Here is a 19,150-nt window from a genome sequence, read left to right on the forward strand (position 1 = left end):
TTGCCGGGAGAAATATCAAGAACCTCAGATATGCAGATGACACCACCCTTATGGCAGAAAGTGAAGAGGAGCTAAAAAGCCTCTTGATGAAAGTGAAAGAGGAGAGTGAAAAAGTTGGCCTAAAGCTCAACATTCAGAAAACGAAGATCATGGCATCTGGTCCCATCACTTCATGGGAAATAGATGGGGAAACAGTGGAAACAGTGTCAGACTTTGTATTTTTGGGCTCCAAAATCACTGCAGGTGGTGACTGCAGCCATGAAATTAAAAGACGCTTACTCCTTGCAAAAAAAGTTATAACCAACCTAGATAGTATATTCAAAAGCAGAGACATTACTTTCCTGACTAAGGTCCATCTAGTCAAGGCTATGGTTTTACCTGTGGTCATGTATGGATGTGAGAGTTGGACTGTGAAGAAGGCTGAGCGCCGAAGAATTGATGCTTTTGAACTGTGGTGTTGGAGAAGACTCTTGAGAGTCCCTTGGACTGCAAGGAGATCCAACCAGTCCATTCTGAAGGAGATCAGCCCTGGGATTTAAAGGAATGATGCTAAAGGTGAAACTCCAATACTTTGGCCACCTCATGCGAAGAGTTGACTCATTGGAAAAGACTCTGATGCTGGGAGGGATTGGGGGCAGGAGGAGAAGGGGACGACCGAGGATGAGATGGCTGGATAGCATCACGGACTCGATGGACATGAGTCTGAGCGAACTCTTGGAGATGGTGATGGACAGGGAGGCCTGGCGTGCTGCGATTCATGGGGTCACAAAGAGTCGGACACGACTGAGCAACTGAACTGAACTGAACTGAACTGAACTGAACTGATGTATCCAGGGAACGTGGTGAATGACCATTAATGTGCCTCAACTGAAAAGGAGTTGATACTGGTATCTATTTTCTAAGAACATTGCAAGAAGAAATTTGCTATGCTACACATAACTTATTGAATATGCTTACCACAATATCTGGTATATAATAAATGTTCAATAAATATTAACCATTATATTAGAAGCTAAAAATATGATAAGGACAAAGGTCAAGCAGGATTTAAAGATAAATATAAAAGAATAAAATCTTTATTGCTCAGATGGTGATATCAAAGATGACCAGCAAATAATACAGTTGCTCTGAAGTTCAAAGACATATTTAGAAGTTCATTTTAATATATGTTTCATATGTTGAAATATAAAATGTATGTATTTGTAAATGTTTACAAGAATTCAGACTAGGTTGCCTGTTTTATAACTGTATATAATTTATTTATCTGCTCAGTATTGTCACCTCAAGTCAAAGACAGGTATTAAGTTATTTATTTATGCTAATGATTCCTGAAAACTAACTATCAAAGAGTAGAGCTTAATATTATTATTCCATTCACTTTTAATTAACTATGTGAACATTAATTCATGAATCTATTGATTCAATAGTCATGCGTAATTGTTTTTACTTATCACTTCTTGTCCTTTGTTTCTTACACTTTCTCATGTTCCCCTTTATTTTGTATATTTACATAGCTATTCTTGGCATCCACTATATGCCACACATTAGGGGACAAATTAATCAGATAAAATGCTCTCATTTAAATTATTAGTACATAGTGAGTGAGACAACACAGGAATAAAATTGTCATACTTTAAAGCAACAACATGCCATTAAGACAGAACATACCATTAATTGCTTAATTATTTAACTTACACATAAAGCAATTTATAAATAAACTGAAATATCAGAATGGGGCACAGATTAAATTAAAGGATCTTAGGGACCCAAGTTTTAGCACTCAATGTCATTATGTCCCTTTTTCTTTCTGAAGCAATCTTTCATATCTGCTTTTATCTTGTTTTACACTCATTTTTTCCCCTAATGTAGATAATCACATAACTGGGGAAGATATTCTGTAAATGGTTTTGTCTCCTTTCACTGTCCAGTAGAAATAGCAATCTTAAACTCTTTATAGCATACTATGTAAAGGGGGAGAATTTTTTTCTTCAGTTTTTAATCTCTGCAGTTGAAAGGTCAGGAGAGGGATTTATTAGAATATTGTTATTATTGGTCTCATTCAAGCTGTACAGAGAGGTGAGGAATTCCTCAAAGGAAATTTACCTGCAGTCTTCAAAAAATGGAACAATGCTGAGAAATGATCCCCATTTCTCTATCATCATATTTAAGACTGTTAAAGTTAAAATGCTTTTGAGTGGAAAGACTCAATAAAGAGAAATATTAAATCAGATTTTACAACTTGTAGAAACATACTAAGAATCAGATTTTCATTTTATGTTTTGAAGGTACTCACGATATTTCTCAAATAACCTCTCAGTCAGATCAAAGATTACACATTTAAATATATTTTACTCCCTCTATTCTGTTAATATATGACAGATTTCAGGTAGATGAATGCTTTTGAAATTGAGATCGATATTAAGCTTCCATGGTCTTTCTTTTTGTGATCTTTTCAGTCTTGCAGGCAGAAGTTTCTAATAAACCCAGTTTTCACTGGCTTACTTTCCTTCTAATTTACATAATTTAAACCAAGTCTCCAATTCATTAATTATATTTAGGTGCATGACCTGCTGCTGTTCCATGATTTCCATTAATAGAATGGAAGCTATATGAATATTGTAGTTTTGCCTTCTGTATGACTCTGATGCCTTACTAAATATCCTAGACAAATCTGAAAAATATTTTTATTACTTTAGAGATCATTTTGAAATTTACTTAGAACTTCCATAAATTAGTTTGAAATTCTTGCTAAAGCTATTGTATATTTATTCATTGCCATTGACAATTAAGTATTTTATTTGTTTCCTAAGCTAGAAAGTGAAGAGGAACTAAAAAGCCTCTTGATGAAAGTCAAAGAGGAGAGTGAAAAAGTTGGCCTAAAGCTCAACATTCAGAAAATGAAGATCATGGCATCTGGTCCCATGATTTCATGGGTAATAGATGGGGAAACAGTGTCAGACTTTATTTTTTGGGGCTCCAAAATCACTGCAGATGGTGACTGCAGCCATGAAATTAAAAGATGCTTACTCCTTGGAAGGAAAGTTATGACCAACCTAGATAGCATATTCAAAAGCAGAGACATTACTTTGCTAACAAAGGTCCATTTAGTCAAGGCTATGGTTTTTCCAGTGGTCATGTATGGATGTGAGAGTTGGACTGTGAAAAAAGCTGAGCGCTGAAGAATTGATGCTTTTGAACTGTGGTGTTGGAGAAGACTCTTGAGAGTGCCTTGCACTGCAAGGAGATCCAGCCAGTCCATTCTGAAGATCAGCCCTGGGATTTCTTGGGAAGGAATGATGCTAAAGCTGAAACTCCAGTACTTTGGCCACCTCATGCGAAGAGTTGACTCATTGGAAAAGACTCTGATGCTGGGAGGGATTGGGGGCAAGAGGAGACAGGGACGACAGAGGATGAGATGGCTGGATGGCATCATGGACTCAATGGACGTGAGTCTGAGTGAACTCCAGGAGTTGGTGATGGATAGAGAAGCCTGGTGTGCTGCAATTCATGGGGTCGCAAAGAGTTGGACATGACTGAGCGACTGAATTGACAAGACAGAAAGCAGGACAAGTCTTCATTTGTTTATGACTAACCTCAAGACTTGATCCCAAGAGAATAATTCATTTTTCCTCTTAGAAAGTTAGAGAAAGGAGTTGAATCCTTGTTTCAGAAGCCAAAGTGTAACCCTATATATTCTCAGTATGGAGTGGGAAACCAAACAAAATCCAATAAAGTATGAATTCTGAATGGAATAGCAGGATGAGTAAGAATAACCTTTTCTCACATTCTTATATATTATTTCTTTTCATACAGTTCCTTTATTTTTTTGTTAAAAACCATCAGATTGAGATATCAACTAGTATTCCAGCTCCAAGAAATGGTCAAAAATAGTAAGCATATAGTCACAAATTTATCACCAATTTAAAATTTTACAATACTTCAACTTAAACAACGTGGGAAATTAGGTGAAATTGAATCAGGTGAAATCTTGTTTTCTCAGTAAAATCAGCCCCTCTTTGATCTTTTAAAATCCAGCATCATACACTTCAATTTAGCAGTTGTGAATACATGATTTCATCCAACTCATACACCAAAAACACTGAACTTGAGTTTCTATTGCCATTTCTCCTTACCACTACCAAACAGTCATCACTCACGATCAATTGTGATCATTTATTTAAGCCCTCTGCTTCTCTTTCCCTCCATAGTTAGATTAGCTTGAGGGAAAGGCCTGAGTCTTTTTATTTTTGAATTCATGGTGCCTATCATACTATTTGGCACATAGCAGATCCTGAACAGCACTCTTCTGATATAGAGAAAAATGTCATTTTCCAGCAATGATACGTTGCACCCCAAATCGCTTGCGCAGAGCAGCCTGGATCTGCCTGGATTTGAGACTGTAGACAAGGGGGTTGAGCAGTGGTGTCATGAGGAGGTAGGCGTTACTCATGCTGGTAAACAGAACTGGGGAAGTGTTCTGGGTGTAGCGATGCAGCACTGCCACGCTGATAAGGGGCAGGTAAAACACAAATACTGCGCATAGGTGACAGGCACAGGTATGCAGTGATTTCCAGTTTCTGCCTCGATTCTCCAGCTTTAGAACAGTGGCCAAGATCTTCATGTATGAAACTAAGATGAAGACAACGTCTACTGCAAATGTGAAGAGTACAAACACCAATCCATAGACACCGCTAAAAGTGACGTCCCCACAGGCCAAGTTCAGCATATCAGGGTAGTAGCAATAAGAGTGTGAGAGGATATTGGCCCCACGAAAAGGAAAGGTCCTGAGGAGGAAAGGCAGAGGGGCCACCAGGGTGGCACCACGTATGACAGCAGCTCCACTAAGACAGGCGACAGTAGAGTGGGTCAGGATCCTGGCGTAGTGCAGTGGAGCACAGATAGCTACCAAGCGGTCAAAAGCCATGGCTACCAGGACACCTGATTCTACTGAGGAAAGGGTGTGGATGAAGAACATCTGCGTTAAGCAGGCATCCAGGCCGATGTAGTGGGCATTGAACCAGAAGATAGCCAAGACACTAGGCATTGTAGACAATGAAAGGCCTAGGTCAGTAAGGGCCAGCACAGCCAAAAAATAGAACTGAGGTTCATGAAGATTACATTCTGTTTTAACTAGGATAAGCAGAAGAGCATTTCCCATAAGGGCTAGGACATACAGGAGACAGAAGGGAATGGAAATCCATATTTGGGCAGCCTCCAGACCAGGTACACCAATGAAGGAGAAGGTGGGCCAATTAGAAACAGTGTGATTAAAAGACCACATGGAAAGGTGTAGGTCAGACTGAAGTCCAAGATGCTTCTGCTTCTCACTCTATAAAAGAGAGATTATGTGTCAGGAAATCTGATTAAAAGCAAACTGATTGCCTATACATAGAGTTACAAAATTAAGACATGAAGAACTCAAAATTGAGTTTATAACTTCATAATTATTCCTCTTGATATTACGAATGGCAACTAAGCACATGAAAAAACGTTCAACATCTTTATTTATTTAGAAAATGTAAATGAGAAGTACAATAAGATACCATTAGAATGGGTAGAATTAAAAATATCTGAAAATACTGTGTTGGTGAGCATATGGAACAACTGAAATTCTGATGGGATACAAATGGTACAGAGCCTCTTTGGATATCAGCTTGGCAGTTTCACATAAAGCCACATGCATGCTTATCAAACATTTAACAGAACCCAGCAATTTCACTTCTAAGAATTTGCCCAAGAGAAATAAAACACATATCCATACAAAGATTTGTACATAATCAAATAAGCTTATTCATAATAGCAAGAAAAAAAAGGAAAGAAACCAAACATACACCCAGTGTTGAATGGATGCACATATTGCAAAGATCCATAAGATTTAATTTGAAAAGGGAATAATTCCTGATAGAGGCAATAGCTGAATGGGTCATTTGTGCTCTGTGAAAGAAAGCAAATACAAACCACCACATATTGTATGATCTCATTTGTATGAAATTTTAGAAAAGCCAAAATCAGTGATAGTTGATCAGAGATTTTAGAGACGAAAAGGAAGTATAAAAAGACTGAGTACAAATAGGCAGGAAATGACTTTTTGGAAGAGCAAAATGTTCCATATCATGGCTGATGTACTAACCACATGATTTTACATGTTATTTAAAACTCATCAAATTATAATTCATTAAAATGTATCTCTTTAGGGATATCTTCCCTAATTCTTTCCTTTCAGTCAATTCAAAAAGGAAATGTCACTGTAGTTTGTGAAATAATTTGATCTCCATTACTAGAAATTGATTAATATCTGGGATGGGTATCAGGCTATTTTGTTTTATACATTCACCTATTTGATTCCCTCTAAGTGGTCCACAAACTACATAGAAAAACAAATTAACTCTATCCATTGTTGTGAGCAGTGACTTTCATTTTTTCTCCATTTCAGAGGGCTCTAAATCTCTATATTATTTTCTTCCTTAGAAACTTAGAGTATTTCTATGTTACTCTTCAGCTTACATTTATGCTTTTTCCCTTATGTTATGGTTTATGTAAAATTTCTGAGCAATTTGAATATTCTAAAGTCTCCAATTAACTTTCAAATTTTCATACTCAATCCAGATACCTTTTCTGACCATGTGTTCAACTGATACAAAGACATATGTAGCCAGTTGCTCCACAGGAAATTCAAATATATGCCCTAAGCATGAGTTAATTTAACCCTTTCCAACCCATACAGCTTTTTCATTATTTTATTCAAAAATATTATTGATGGACTATGTGTTCAGTCATGTCTGACATTTTTGTGACCTCATGGACTGTAGCCTGTCAGGCTCTTCTATCCACGGAATTTTCCAGGCAAGAATATTGGAGTGAGTTGCCATTTCCCTCCTCCAGGGGATCTTTTTAACAGAGAGATCAAACCCGCCTCTCTTGTGACTCCTGTATTACAGGTGGATTCTTTACCACGGTGCCACCTGGTAAGCCCTAGTGTTGATGAGACTATTGTAAACATAATGCCAGTTTATTTTACTGTTGGTAATGTCGCTGTGAAAAGCAAAGTCGGGAGCCAGACTGTCGAGTTCAATAGATGGCGCCATTCGAACAGGTCATTTGCCTTTGGCTGTTGCCTTTCTGTGCTTACTTCCCTCTTTGTGTAATGAGGATATCAGTATCTACTGTCTCTAAGGTTCTAATGGGAAATCACTAAAAAAAAATGCCTCCCTATATAAAAGAAGCCACTTGCAATGTAGGACACCCAGGTTCCATCCCTGGGTCAGGAAGATCCCCTGGAGGGGAAAACGGCAGCCTACTTCAGTATTATTGCCTGGAAAATTCCACAGACAGAGGAGCCTGGCAAGCTCCAGTCCATGGGGTCACAAACAGTTGGACATGACTGAGCAAGTAACACTTTCAGTTTTTTCACTTCATATATATAGATCTATATACATCTGTATGTATACCTACAGATATGTCTATACATAGGCTTCCCAGGTGGCACAGATGGTAAAGAACCTGCTTGAAAATACAGGAGACTCAAGGGAGCTGGTTCAATCCCTGGGTTGGGAAGATCTCCTGGATAAGGGCAGGGCAACCTACTCCAGTATTCTTGCCTGAAGAATCTGCTGGACAAGGGAGACTGGTGGGCTACAATCCATGAGGTCACAGAGAGTCGGACATGACTGAGCATGCACAAGACAGATATAAATGCTGTTTAAAAAGTGATAGTGAAGTTGCTTAGTCGTGTCTGACTTTTGTGACCCCACAGACTGTAGCCTGCCAGGCTCCTCCATCCATGGGATTTTCCAGGCAAGAGTATTGGAGTGGGTTGCCATTTCCTTCTCCAGGGGATCTTCCCAACCCAGGAATTGAACCCAGGTCTCAACTCAAGGCTACTGTTATTAACTCATAACATTGCTCTTTACCTTAAACAAACTAGTAATTTCTTATCTGAAAGCTCTCCCCCTAGTATTTCTCCTTTAAAACATTGTTCCTACACTTTTCATAGTTTCTAAAATGTCAACAAGACTACACTGTACCCTTTTAAATATTTTCTCATAAGCAACAAAATAAACTTAATTTCCTTTGCTTCTTTATTATGAGGCACAATACATTTACAAAACAGATGTGCATGGTTCTCTAAGTTCATCACTAATATAAATGACATCCCTATGCTCTGTATTTTGTTGCAATAATTCTGAAGGTGCTGGGAGCCCTAGCCTTATGCATTATCATTCTGTGTCTTTAAACCTTTGCTCAAGACAAGCCCTCTGGCTGGATCACTCGCTCCTCCCTCTCTCTTACATACCCAGTGAATTTCTATTTAGTCCTGAAAAATTAATCTCAGATACTGTGTCTTCTAGAAAGTATTTCTTGTATTTCTGCCCTATTAACTAATCTGCAAGTATTTGAGATCACATGCCTCTTTCTCTAGTGAGATTTTTTTTCTGAAAATATTTTGCTTATTATGATAATTTTTTTTTCTAAATGAGTGGCTTAACAAAATGACTGAGCCAAGTTGTTCAATTTCAATAATTCTCAGCTTTCATTTTAATAAATTTGTAATAAAGATGCTATATTAAATGTTGCTATGAGGATTAATTATATAAGGCAGAGCAAAAGCACACTGCATATTGCCTAAAAGTTAGTCAGCATTTGTTTTTGAGCTTTTATAGTATTCAGTTCAAAACAAATATATACATAAGTAAATTGTAGACATTATAAAATAAAATCCCATGGTGATTTGATAAGAAAATACTAATTGGGAAGAAATTGTAGTTTAACAAGCCAATGTTCCAGCTCAATACATAGCAGCTTAAACATGTGTTGGATAAAGTAAAAAAGCAGCAGAAGCAGCAAGAATGGCAGAATAAGACAGTGATACAGGTGGAAAGAAAAACAGAAGAAAAGAACGGAGAGAGGGTGGAAAGAAGGAAGGGAGGTGGAGGGAAGAAAGGTGGGAAATTTTTAGAAAAAAAATTAAGGAACTTCTGATGCTCACTGCAGTGCTGAAACCAGAACATATTTCCTAGATCCTAGTACTTGAATTTCTATAAGCAAAGTACTTACTATATATAAAAGATTGTACATCAAAATAATATATGAATGTTGAGTGTTTTATGTGTGTGTGTTCATTTTCCTCTTCAAAGCCCAACTAGAAGCCAAGTTCTTACACAAAGTTTTAAGAAGTGGCACTTTGATTTTAAACATTCTACCTTATACAAGTAAAAATGACTAATGCCCAGGTAGAAGCAGGTAAAAATCACATAATGCATCTTGTTATAAAAATATCCTACATTTATAAACACACTCATTCAAATACATATGCCATGCATATATCTTTGTTATTAGCATAAAATCTTCTTGCTTTATCATAACCTGAGCTTCAAACAGCTAACAGAATATAATCCTTTTGATTTCAGCTTTTAGTCATGTTTTGTCTATTTTTTGAATTTGTTTCTTTATTTATTTTGGTCAAAGAAAAAACTTGGTTCTAAACCCATCCTTATAACAGCTTCTGAAAGGAAAATTCTATTTTGCCAGCTTTCCCATTTATATTTTGTTATGTCATGTTGTTTTGTTATGTTATACCTCCTTGTACCAATCATGCGGTTTTTAATGAGAAGCCCTGCTTGGGTCAGGTACTGTTCTAAACATTAGAGAGTCAGACATGTGTGAGAAATAAACCAGTATCATGAAAGAAATTTCACCATTATGATTTAAAAATTAGCTTTATCATATTTTTCCCCATATCATCCCAAGGGTAATTCAATCTTTCTGAGAACTAATATTACTTGTCAAAATATGTGCAATTATACCTATTTTAATGGGTACTTAGAAAGATTAAACATAAAACAGAAGAGAGCTTATAATAACACCAACACAATTGGAAAACAAAGTTTACATAAAAGTTATTATAATATGCCAAGGTCTGATTTAGAGTTACACACCAAGTTTACATCTATATCTAGATCACTATATATATTTTAACTTGGGAATCTAGAGAAAGGCTTTTCTGATAAGTTGGAATATAGGAAGTCTGAAGAAGCATCAGTTGGGATAAAACCAGATATATTGTCTATGTGAAAGAATAACATCATTAAAATTACAGAGATTTTAAAGAGAACTTGGATAAAAAATATTATGGCTGTCAAATTTTATTACTGTTTCAAAATACTAGCAGAACAGTTCTTCACCTGGATCAATTCTTAATTTTTTTAATCTGGAAAACTAAGTGTGATTTTGAATGACTATTTTTCTAAAGCACAAATTCTCATTCAAATATCTTGGAACTTGTAAAAAAAAAAAAAAAACGATGACAAATACTTCTAGTGAGCACAAGCTCAATTTAGAGTGGAAAAAAAAATAACAAAACTGTTTTGTTTAATGGGGTCAGGTGGAGAGGACAAAGAAAAACGTCCAAAATTTGCAAAAGCACTTATGTTCTTCATGGTTCAGCACCTAAAAATAAAACATGCTGATTTAGTTAAATTTAATGCATGTCTGCAAATTATATTTATGAGACTCTGGTCTCAGGACTCAGGGAAAGCTATCAAAACAAGAAACACAGTTCTTAAAATTTGGAAATCTAAAAATGTAGTTTATGTAACACATATGCACACATAGCATTAACAAATATTCTTTAAATTGGTCATGAGTATAGTAATTATTAATTAGGAGAAAACAAAATTAAACCAATTATTTAACTTTAAAATTTACTGATTATCAAATGAAGGATTCTCCAAACAATTTAATCCCACACATCCTAACTCATCAACACTAGCCATTCCTGTTGGTCCCTTTATCCTGGAAAGATGGTTATTGTTGTACTAATTTACTTGAATGGATATCCTCAAGTTTACAATTGTAGCTCATATTATTTATGTCTGAAGTACTTTACTTACTGTGCAATGAATGACTTTTTCACTTTTGGATGTACCTGGTGGCAGGACTCCCTGTAAGGCATGGAACCCCAGAGGATGTTCTGTATGAAGAAGGAGGGCCTTACGTCTAGTACTGGGTTGTTGAACGGCACTTTACAAACCAAGAGAAGGTCTCCTAGGTGCCTAAACCTCTGCTAAAATTTAAAAAGCCCTGGGAATTCCCAACTTCCTGAGCCAAGGGCTTAAATTTATTTTCACCCCAAGAGATCTTTGAGAAACAAGAGACCATGTCTTAAATATTATACATCATAGAGCACCTTCTGTACTGAAGAAACCAAAAGCTCTCATTTTATTGGAACCCATTGGGTCTGAGCCATTTCTTTCTATATTGTATAAAGAACAAATTGGAATGACAGCATACAAATAGAACTGTATGATATTTACTGTTTCTGAAACAGTAAGCTCTTTAGTAAATAAAATAATAAATGCCTAAAGAATATGCAATGAGAAAAAGGCAGTCTCTTCAGCAAGTCATGTTGGGGAAGTTGCACAGTTGCATAGAAAGCAATGAAATTAGAACACATTGCCATATCATACACAAAAATAAATTCAAAATGGATTAGAGACTTAAATATAAGACCATGACACCATAAAGCTCCTAGAAAAGAACATAGGCAAAGCATTCTGTGCTGTAAATTGTCCCAATATTTTCTTAGATCAGTTTCCCATGGCAATAGATATACAAGTAAAAATAAACAAATAGAACCTAATCAAACTTACAAGTTTTTGCACAGCAAGGAAACCATAGACAAAGTGAAAAGACAACCTATGGACTGGGAGAAAATACTTGCGAATGATGTGACAAACAAGGGCTTCAATCCCCAAATATAGAAATGGCTCTTACAATTCAATAACAAAAAAACAAACAACCCAATCAAAAAATGAGCATAAGACCTAAACAGACATCTCTCCAAAGAAGACATACAGGTGGTCAGTACGCGCATGAAAATATGCTCATCAACATAATTTGTTAAAGTGCAAATCAAAACTAAACTGAAGTACCACCACACCCCAGTCAGAATGGCCAACATTAAAAAGTCTACAAATAATAAATGCAGGAGAGTATAAAGGGAACCCTCTTACACTGTGGATGAGAATGTAAATTGGTGCAGTCATTATGGAAAACAATATGGAGGTTCCTCAAAAAACTGAAAATAGAGTTGCCATCAGTTCAGTTCAGTTCAGTCACTCAGTCATGTCCAACTTTTTGCGACCCCATGAATCGCAGCACGCCAGGCCTCCCTGTCCATCACCAACTCCTGGAGTTCACTCAGACTCACGTCCATCGAGTCAGTGATGCCATCCAGCCATCTCATCCTCGGTCGTCCCCTTCTCCTCCTGCCCCCAATCCCTCCCAGCATCAGAGTCTTTTCCAATGAGTCAACTCTTCGCATGAGGTGGCCAAAGTACTGGAGTTTCAGCTTTAGCCATAAGATCCAGCAATTCTACTCTTGAGTATATATATACCCACACAAAACTATAATTTGAAAAGAAACATGCATCCCTGTTTATAGCATCACCATTTACCTAAATGTACATTGATTGATGAATGGATAAAGATGTGATACCCACCCACACACAGAATATTACTCAACCTTAAGAAAGAACAAAATAATGCCATTTGCAGCAACATGGATAGACCTAAAGATTATCATACTAAGCAAAGTAAGTCAGAAAAAGAAATACAAACACCACACGATATCACTTATATATGGAATCTAAAACATGACACAAATAAAATATCTAAGAAACGGAACAGACTCACAGACACAGAGAACAGACCTGTGGTTGCCAATGGGGTGGCATGGGGGAGGGAAGGATGGGGAGTTTGGGATTTGTAGATGCAAATTATTATATATAGGATGGATAAACAATAACATCCTACTGTAAAGCACAAGGAGCTATAATCAATATCCTGTGGTAAATCATAATGGAAACAATATTAGTATATATATATATGTTAGTGTATATATATATATAATTAAATCAGTTGGCTGTTCAGCAGAAATTAACACAACATTGTAAATCACCTATACTTCGATAATATAAAAAATAATAACTGTCTAAAAGTATTCCATACAAATATGCACTTGTACATTGTCAAAATTTAAAATATGCAGAGTTGCTTCATGTAAGTTTGGGGCAAAAACATCAATTATTTTCCCCAGAAGTAACAAAATAAAACTCTCTAAATTTATTTTCCTGAGTAGATAATAAAATATATTAAAGTAATTTAGTACAGGACATCAGTTTGTATTCTACTAAAACTTGTTTTTCTCTTTTCTCAAGAACTTATTATAGATGTATTTCCTGACTATAAAAAGTCCCTGTGAGTTTTTAAAAGATACTAAATATTGAATAACAGGAAAGTAATATAACCCATTAACTATTTTCCTGAATTTTAAATTGTTTCTAGTTCACCAATATGAATAATTATGCCATCTTGGTACATATAATTTGTGTGCACTTTTCGTATGTTTCTATGGGATAAAATGTTCACATTAAATTGCTAGGCCAAAATATATCTATTTTATAAATTCAATTCTTGTCAACTTTCCTTTAAAAAATGTTAGCTAATTTTAAAAAACATTAAAATATAGTATGTACAGAAGTATAAATATTTGTCTACTTTCTTTCATATTTGTCAAACCCTTAAATTTTCTATCATGAAAAAACTACAGTGTTATCCCCTTAATTTATATTGTTACATTGATTATTAGTGAAGGTAGGAATGTTTTGTATATATTACTGGACATTTGTGCATTTTCTTTTGTGAATTGTCTAACCAGGCATTTCAAAAGATTAAAATGGATGCTTCACCTTAGGTACACTTTTTTAAAAAACTGATTAATTAATTTTTGGCTGTGCTGGGCCTTCGTGGCTGCTTGCAGGTTTTCTTTAGTTGCAGCGAGCGGTGGTCACCCTCTTCGTTGTGGTGCATGAGTTTCTCAGAGATGCCTTCTCTTGCTGCAGAGCATGGGCTCTAAGCACATGGCCTTCAGTCATTGCAGCATGAGGGCTTCAGCAGTTGCAGATCGCGAGCTCTCTAGATCGTGGTGGTATACTGGCTTAGATGCTCTGAGGCATGCGGAATCTTCCCAGAACAGGGATTGAACCTGTGTCCCTGCATTGGCAGAGCTTCCTCTCCACTGTACCACCAGGGAAGTCTAGGTCTTCTTTTATATTATAAAATAGAGGCATGTCAATTATTTTTCAAAATATGAGTCCATGTACATATTTGATTAGGGAGCATGCTTAACCAGAACCCCCTTCATAATAGCCCTCGCAATCATTTTGCATCTTCATAGCCTTGTCTTGATTCTGCCTCAATTGTGACAAAATATTTGCATTTAAGATTATCTGGGGAACACTGTATGATAAAACTCAAAGTTATTATCTCTTTTAAGAACAGTTTATTGAGATATAAATTAAATATATTAAATCTCAGTATTTGTAGGTACACAATTCTGACCCTTAACAAATATGTATACTTTCACATAAACATCAGTAAGTTCAAATATATATTTTAATCACACCAAAAATGCCCCAAGTGCTGCTTTGAGGAACCCATTCCCCCACAGACTCTTGGCTTTGGAAACCACTTCTTTCATTTCTATCTCTACAGCTTTAGTGTTTTCAGAATATCATACAATGGAATTCTACACTATATAGCTATTCTATTTTTCTTTCTTCACTTAGCATTATGCTCTTAAAATTCATCCATGTTGTTGCACATTTAGGAAATTCACTGATTTTTTTCTCATACCCAATAACATTACAATATTAGCTACAAAATGATTTGTTGATTCATTCACCATTTGATAGACATTTGCATTGCTTTGAGTTGGGGCAGTTATGAATATTTGAGTAACAGGTGTATCAGTGAATATGATTTGATTTGATTTGGTTAAATACCAGTGAGTAAGGATACTATTTCTGACATACCATGTTGCATTCTTATCATAGATATGTACGAGTGAGAGGTGCTCCAAATTCTTTTGAGATTTTACTTAAAAAGTAAATCTGAGCACTGCAAAGAGGTATCAGTTTTAATTTGTATCTCCTTAATGACTAAAACATTGAGTATTTTTTTCATATCTTATTTTCTCTTGGTACCTTTGCTACTGAGCAAAGGGCTAATAGAAGCCAATACTACAGTACCATGTGTTGAGGAAAGAGAATGCTTTATTGAGTGGTCAACCCCAAAGGAGACATGAGACAAGGCTCCATCAGAAGTCAAACTTTCAGATTTAGGGGAGGAGGACAGGTATGGAGAAGTATTGGTTGAGCAAGTTCTGATTGAAGGGCTCTGGGACCTTGCATTTATGGTAATGGTGGTAAAGGGGCTCTGACCCAGAATCTTCCCGGACAACGGACCCTTTGCTGCTGGAAGGGTTTCTGTGTTCATATTCAGGCCATGTTCCAGTTCTTTGACTCCTTGCAGAAGAAACTTTGGTTCTACGTGTTTGAGGTCAAAATTTTCTTCTCTTGCTCATCCTATGGCTGCATGACTTAAGGTTTTACTCTGTTGAGTCAGAAAAAACAAATCATCATCTTGTTAGAAACAGGATACGACCAGCTTGGTGATTGTTCTGCAGTTACACCTTTTCTTTGGTAAAATTTTGTGGATTTTTTTTTTTTTTTTGCCATTTTATGGTATTTATTTTCTAATTATTGATTTGTGACATTTTATCACATTGGGTTGGTCAAAAAGTTCCTTCAGATTTTAAGTAAAAAGACACATTTTTCATTTTCACCAAGAACTTTATTGAACAACATATTTACTATTTTGTTCTACTAGCTTCTACCATTTTTCAGGCAACTTGATAATTCTATGTTTCCAAAATGTTTTATCTTTTTGAGTAAAGAGCTGTTCCAGGTGCCTTTTCTAGTTTCCCAGGATTTGAAATTATTATTTTTTTTTTCACAATGAGAATTTTGTAAAGACCAAAATAAATGGAAACCTGAAGTTGCAATGTCTGGTGAATTTGAATGAATCATAACTACCACTGTTTGGTTTTCTGGAAGGAGCGCATAATAGAGGACTCCCTTCCAATTCCGCCACATACACAATTTTACCTTCTTTGGATAAAGACTGGCCTTTGGTGTGGTAGGTGGTGGTTCATTTTGCTTGTTCCATGATATCTTCTCTTCTACACTATTGTACAATATCCGCTTTTCATTACCCATCACAAATTGTTTTAAAAATGGAACTTTTTTATGTTTAAGTAGAGAATCACATGCATAAATAGGGGCAAGAAGGTTTTCTTCACCTATGTGGAACCCAAACATCAAAGTGATGAACATAACCAAGCTAGAGCAAATAATTTTCTTTTTTCTTTTTTAAAATATTAATTTATTTATTTGGCTGGGTTGGGTCTTAGTTGTAACATATGGGATCTTCCTTGTGTTGCACAGATTCCCTAACTGTGTTGTGTGGGCTCCAGAGTGAGTGGGTTCAGTGGTTGTGGCTCTTGGGTTTAGTTGCTCTACAATATGTGGGGTCTTACTTCTCCAACTAGCAATTGAATCCACGTCTCCTGCATTGCAAGGTGGATTCTTAACCACTGGACCACCAGGGAAGTCCCCATTTTCTGTATTCTTAATAAAGCAACTTTGCAACAAGGGAAAGCATTCTAATTCATTAAAGTATGAAAAGTTTACTTAAAAACAAGTGTTCCTCATTTATAATAAAACAAATATTTTCATTATCAGGAACTAAATGCAAAGAAACTGGACCTTGCACACATGAGATTTAACCTACTATTTATTACATCACAGAGATACCTAAACAAGTGACTCAAGAGTTATGGCTTTTGAACCACAGTAGGAAGGCAAATATAAATTAGATCCATAATTTGGTAACTGCACTAAGAGAGAACACTTTTAAAAAAATTATTTTTAATTGAAGGATAATTGCTTTACAGTATTGTGTTGGTTTCTACCAAACATCAATATGTATCAGCCATAGGTTAACCCATGTCCCCCTCCCACCTAAATATCCCTCTCCCTCCCTCCTCATTACACCCCTCTAGCTGGTTACTGAGCCCCAGTTTGAGTAAGGGAACAGTTTTTTAAACACAGTTTCATGAGTAAATTTAGAAGGTGGTCAGGTTCAGATATTTGTAGGGGTTGGGAATCGAGGTCAAGATCTGAGATATTCCTTTTAATGTGGGAACTGAAAGGCAGTGGATAAAGTTTATGGCATAACAGCTTAGACTTGGTGAATAGGATGTGCTCTGGACGTTAAAGGTCATCTTGATAAATTAATTAGCTGTTGTCTAAGTGATCTAAGCTGTTTTTCTTTCTTTCTTTTTTTTTTTAAAGCTGTTCTTCTATGTGAGAAATTTATCATTTTCAACTAATTTTCACTCATCCAGAAAAGCATATTAAGTATTTGAATAAATTTATATTCAGGAATTCAATGAAATGAATGGTGATGTATTTATTGCTTTACATCTTTAGCTTTGGGGGCAAGAATTTTCTTGAACAAATAAGAAAGTTGACACAAGTATTCTAAGTTCTTAATCTGGATACAATCTATGTGGGTGTGGGTGTACTCCGTTCTGTTTATTATTTCACTGGCAGGAAAAAAAGTTTTTACATTTAGTAGAGACGGAGTTGGATGGTATATGTTGTCTAGTCCAGTTCCAAGATTTTGTATATTTTTAGTTCTCAACAGCTCCCAAGAGGTTAAATTTATTCATGAATTCTGTAATGCTATTTCATACAGTCGTTGTTCACTGCAATGTCTCAAAAACAGTCATATTATTAAGACACTAAGGCACACAAGTGTTCAATACGTATGGTGAGCAATATATTTCTGAATTTGTAAGTATCAATATAAAATTTAATGTCTTCTCTGTGCTAGGCCTTGATATATCTGATAAATGAGCAAAATAATAAAATATAGGAATAAGAAATACTTCTTTTTTTGGAAGTGATCAAACTCTATAAATGTGAACATCTCATCAAAGAATTTGTCCTTGCATTTTAGGAAGAACTTATATGGGAAATCTCTGCCTTGTACCCAGTTTTTTTCTTTAACTTACACTTTTTCCAAAGGTCATGGGTCTTTAACAACTTTGAGTGGAAAGGAAATTACTTATTTATATTACTCTAAGAGATGAAGAAAATTTAATGAGTTAAGAGTTTATGAATATAATGTAAATTTCAATATGGCTACCTTTAATTAGACAAACAGCAACAAAAGTACCTTTAAAAATGGCAAGCTGTTCCTTCTTTTTGGATGATACACGTTTCTCAGCGGTTTTGATACTTTATTTTACATACGTTAGTGGCTTCAATTCCACAGTGTCAGGATGGCCATAAAAAGCCTCAGCTTGAGAAGAAGCAATGGAGACAGCTTATCAGCCTACATTTTCACTGATTCCCTTATAATTATTTCTTCTCCACAAAAGAGAAAAATAAATACTCTGCAATCAGGGAGGAGATACTTTACGAATAACATTCAGATCTACACCAATGATAACACTGATGTTATTTTAAAGTATATTTTGATAGAAGGGAAAAAAAGCTCTGCATCATAAATGACCTTTGAAACACAGACCGCCTATTTACTGTCTGATATAAGGTAAATAAATTAATTTATTTTAATTTTTATTTCTTCAAATATAGCAATAATTTGGTTGATATGAGGAGAAAGGGTGACTTTGTATGTAAAAAAGTAAATGATAAAAAACACATGAAAATAGCTTTTAAATCCCTGGTGTGACTCATCATAAGGAGCGTCTACTGCTATAATTACAATATTCCTAGCTGAATCCATGAAAATTTAAACATCAATGTTGATGAACTGTGGGTTTTGCTAGCCTAAAAGTTTATTTTTAAACAACATAACGAAACTCCCTTAACATTCAGTTGTGTGTTTGCACTTGTGAAAAATGAGTTGTGTGTATATGGATAGGGTGTGGAATAATGACAGGAAAGTATATATAGTTTATCATTTCATAAGTCTAAGGCAATTTCTATATATATTCAATTTGGTTTCATATCTTAAAACATATAATATGAATTCAAAAATATGTGGTGTGCTTTGGACTGTAGCCCACCAGGCTCCTCTGTCCATGGGATTTTTCAGGCAAGAATACTGGAGTGGGATGCCATTTTTCTCTTCCAGGCAATCTTGGCGACTCAGCGATAGAAACTGCATCTCCTGTATCTCCTGAATTGCACGCAGATTCTTTACTTGCTACCTTATT

General features: G+C 35.7%; 1 protein-coding gene across 1 annotated transcript; it reads right to left on the bottom strand.

Moving 5' to 3' along the window:
- Positions 1 to 4,324: 4,324 nt before the first annotated feature.
- On the bottom strand, positions 4,325 to 5,281 carry LOC128061020 (olfactory receptor 51H1-like). The gene has a single exon (XM_052653379.1). It carries the CDS (start codon positions 5,279 to 5,281, stop codon positions 4,325 to 4,327), a length of 957 nt encoding a protein of 318 aa, XP_052509339.1.
- Between the last annotated feature and the right edge of the window lie 13,869 nt (positions 5,282 to 19,150).

This window comes from Budorcas taxicolor, chromosome 15 (assembly GCF_023091745.1).
Source record: "Budorcas taxicolor isolate Tak-1 chromosome 15, Takin1.1, whole genome shotgun sequence".
NCBI classification, from domain to species: Eukaryota; Metazoa; Chordata; class Mammalia; order Artiodactyla; family Bovidae; genus Budorcas; species Budorcas taxicolor.

Excerpts from the sequence above, each read along its gene's own strand:
- LOC128061020 (XM_052653379.1), bottom strand. The coding sequence starts at position 5,281 with ATGTGGTCTTTTAATCACACTGTTTCTAATTGGCCCACCTTCTCCTTC.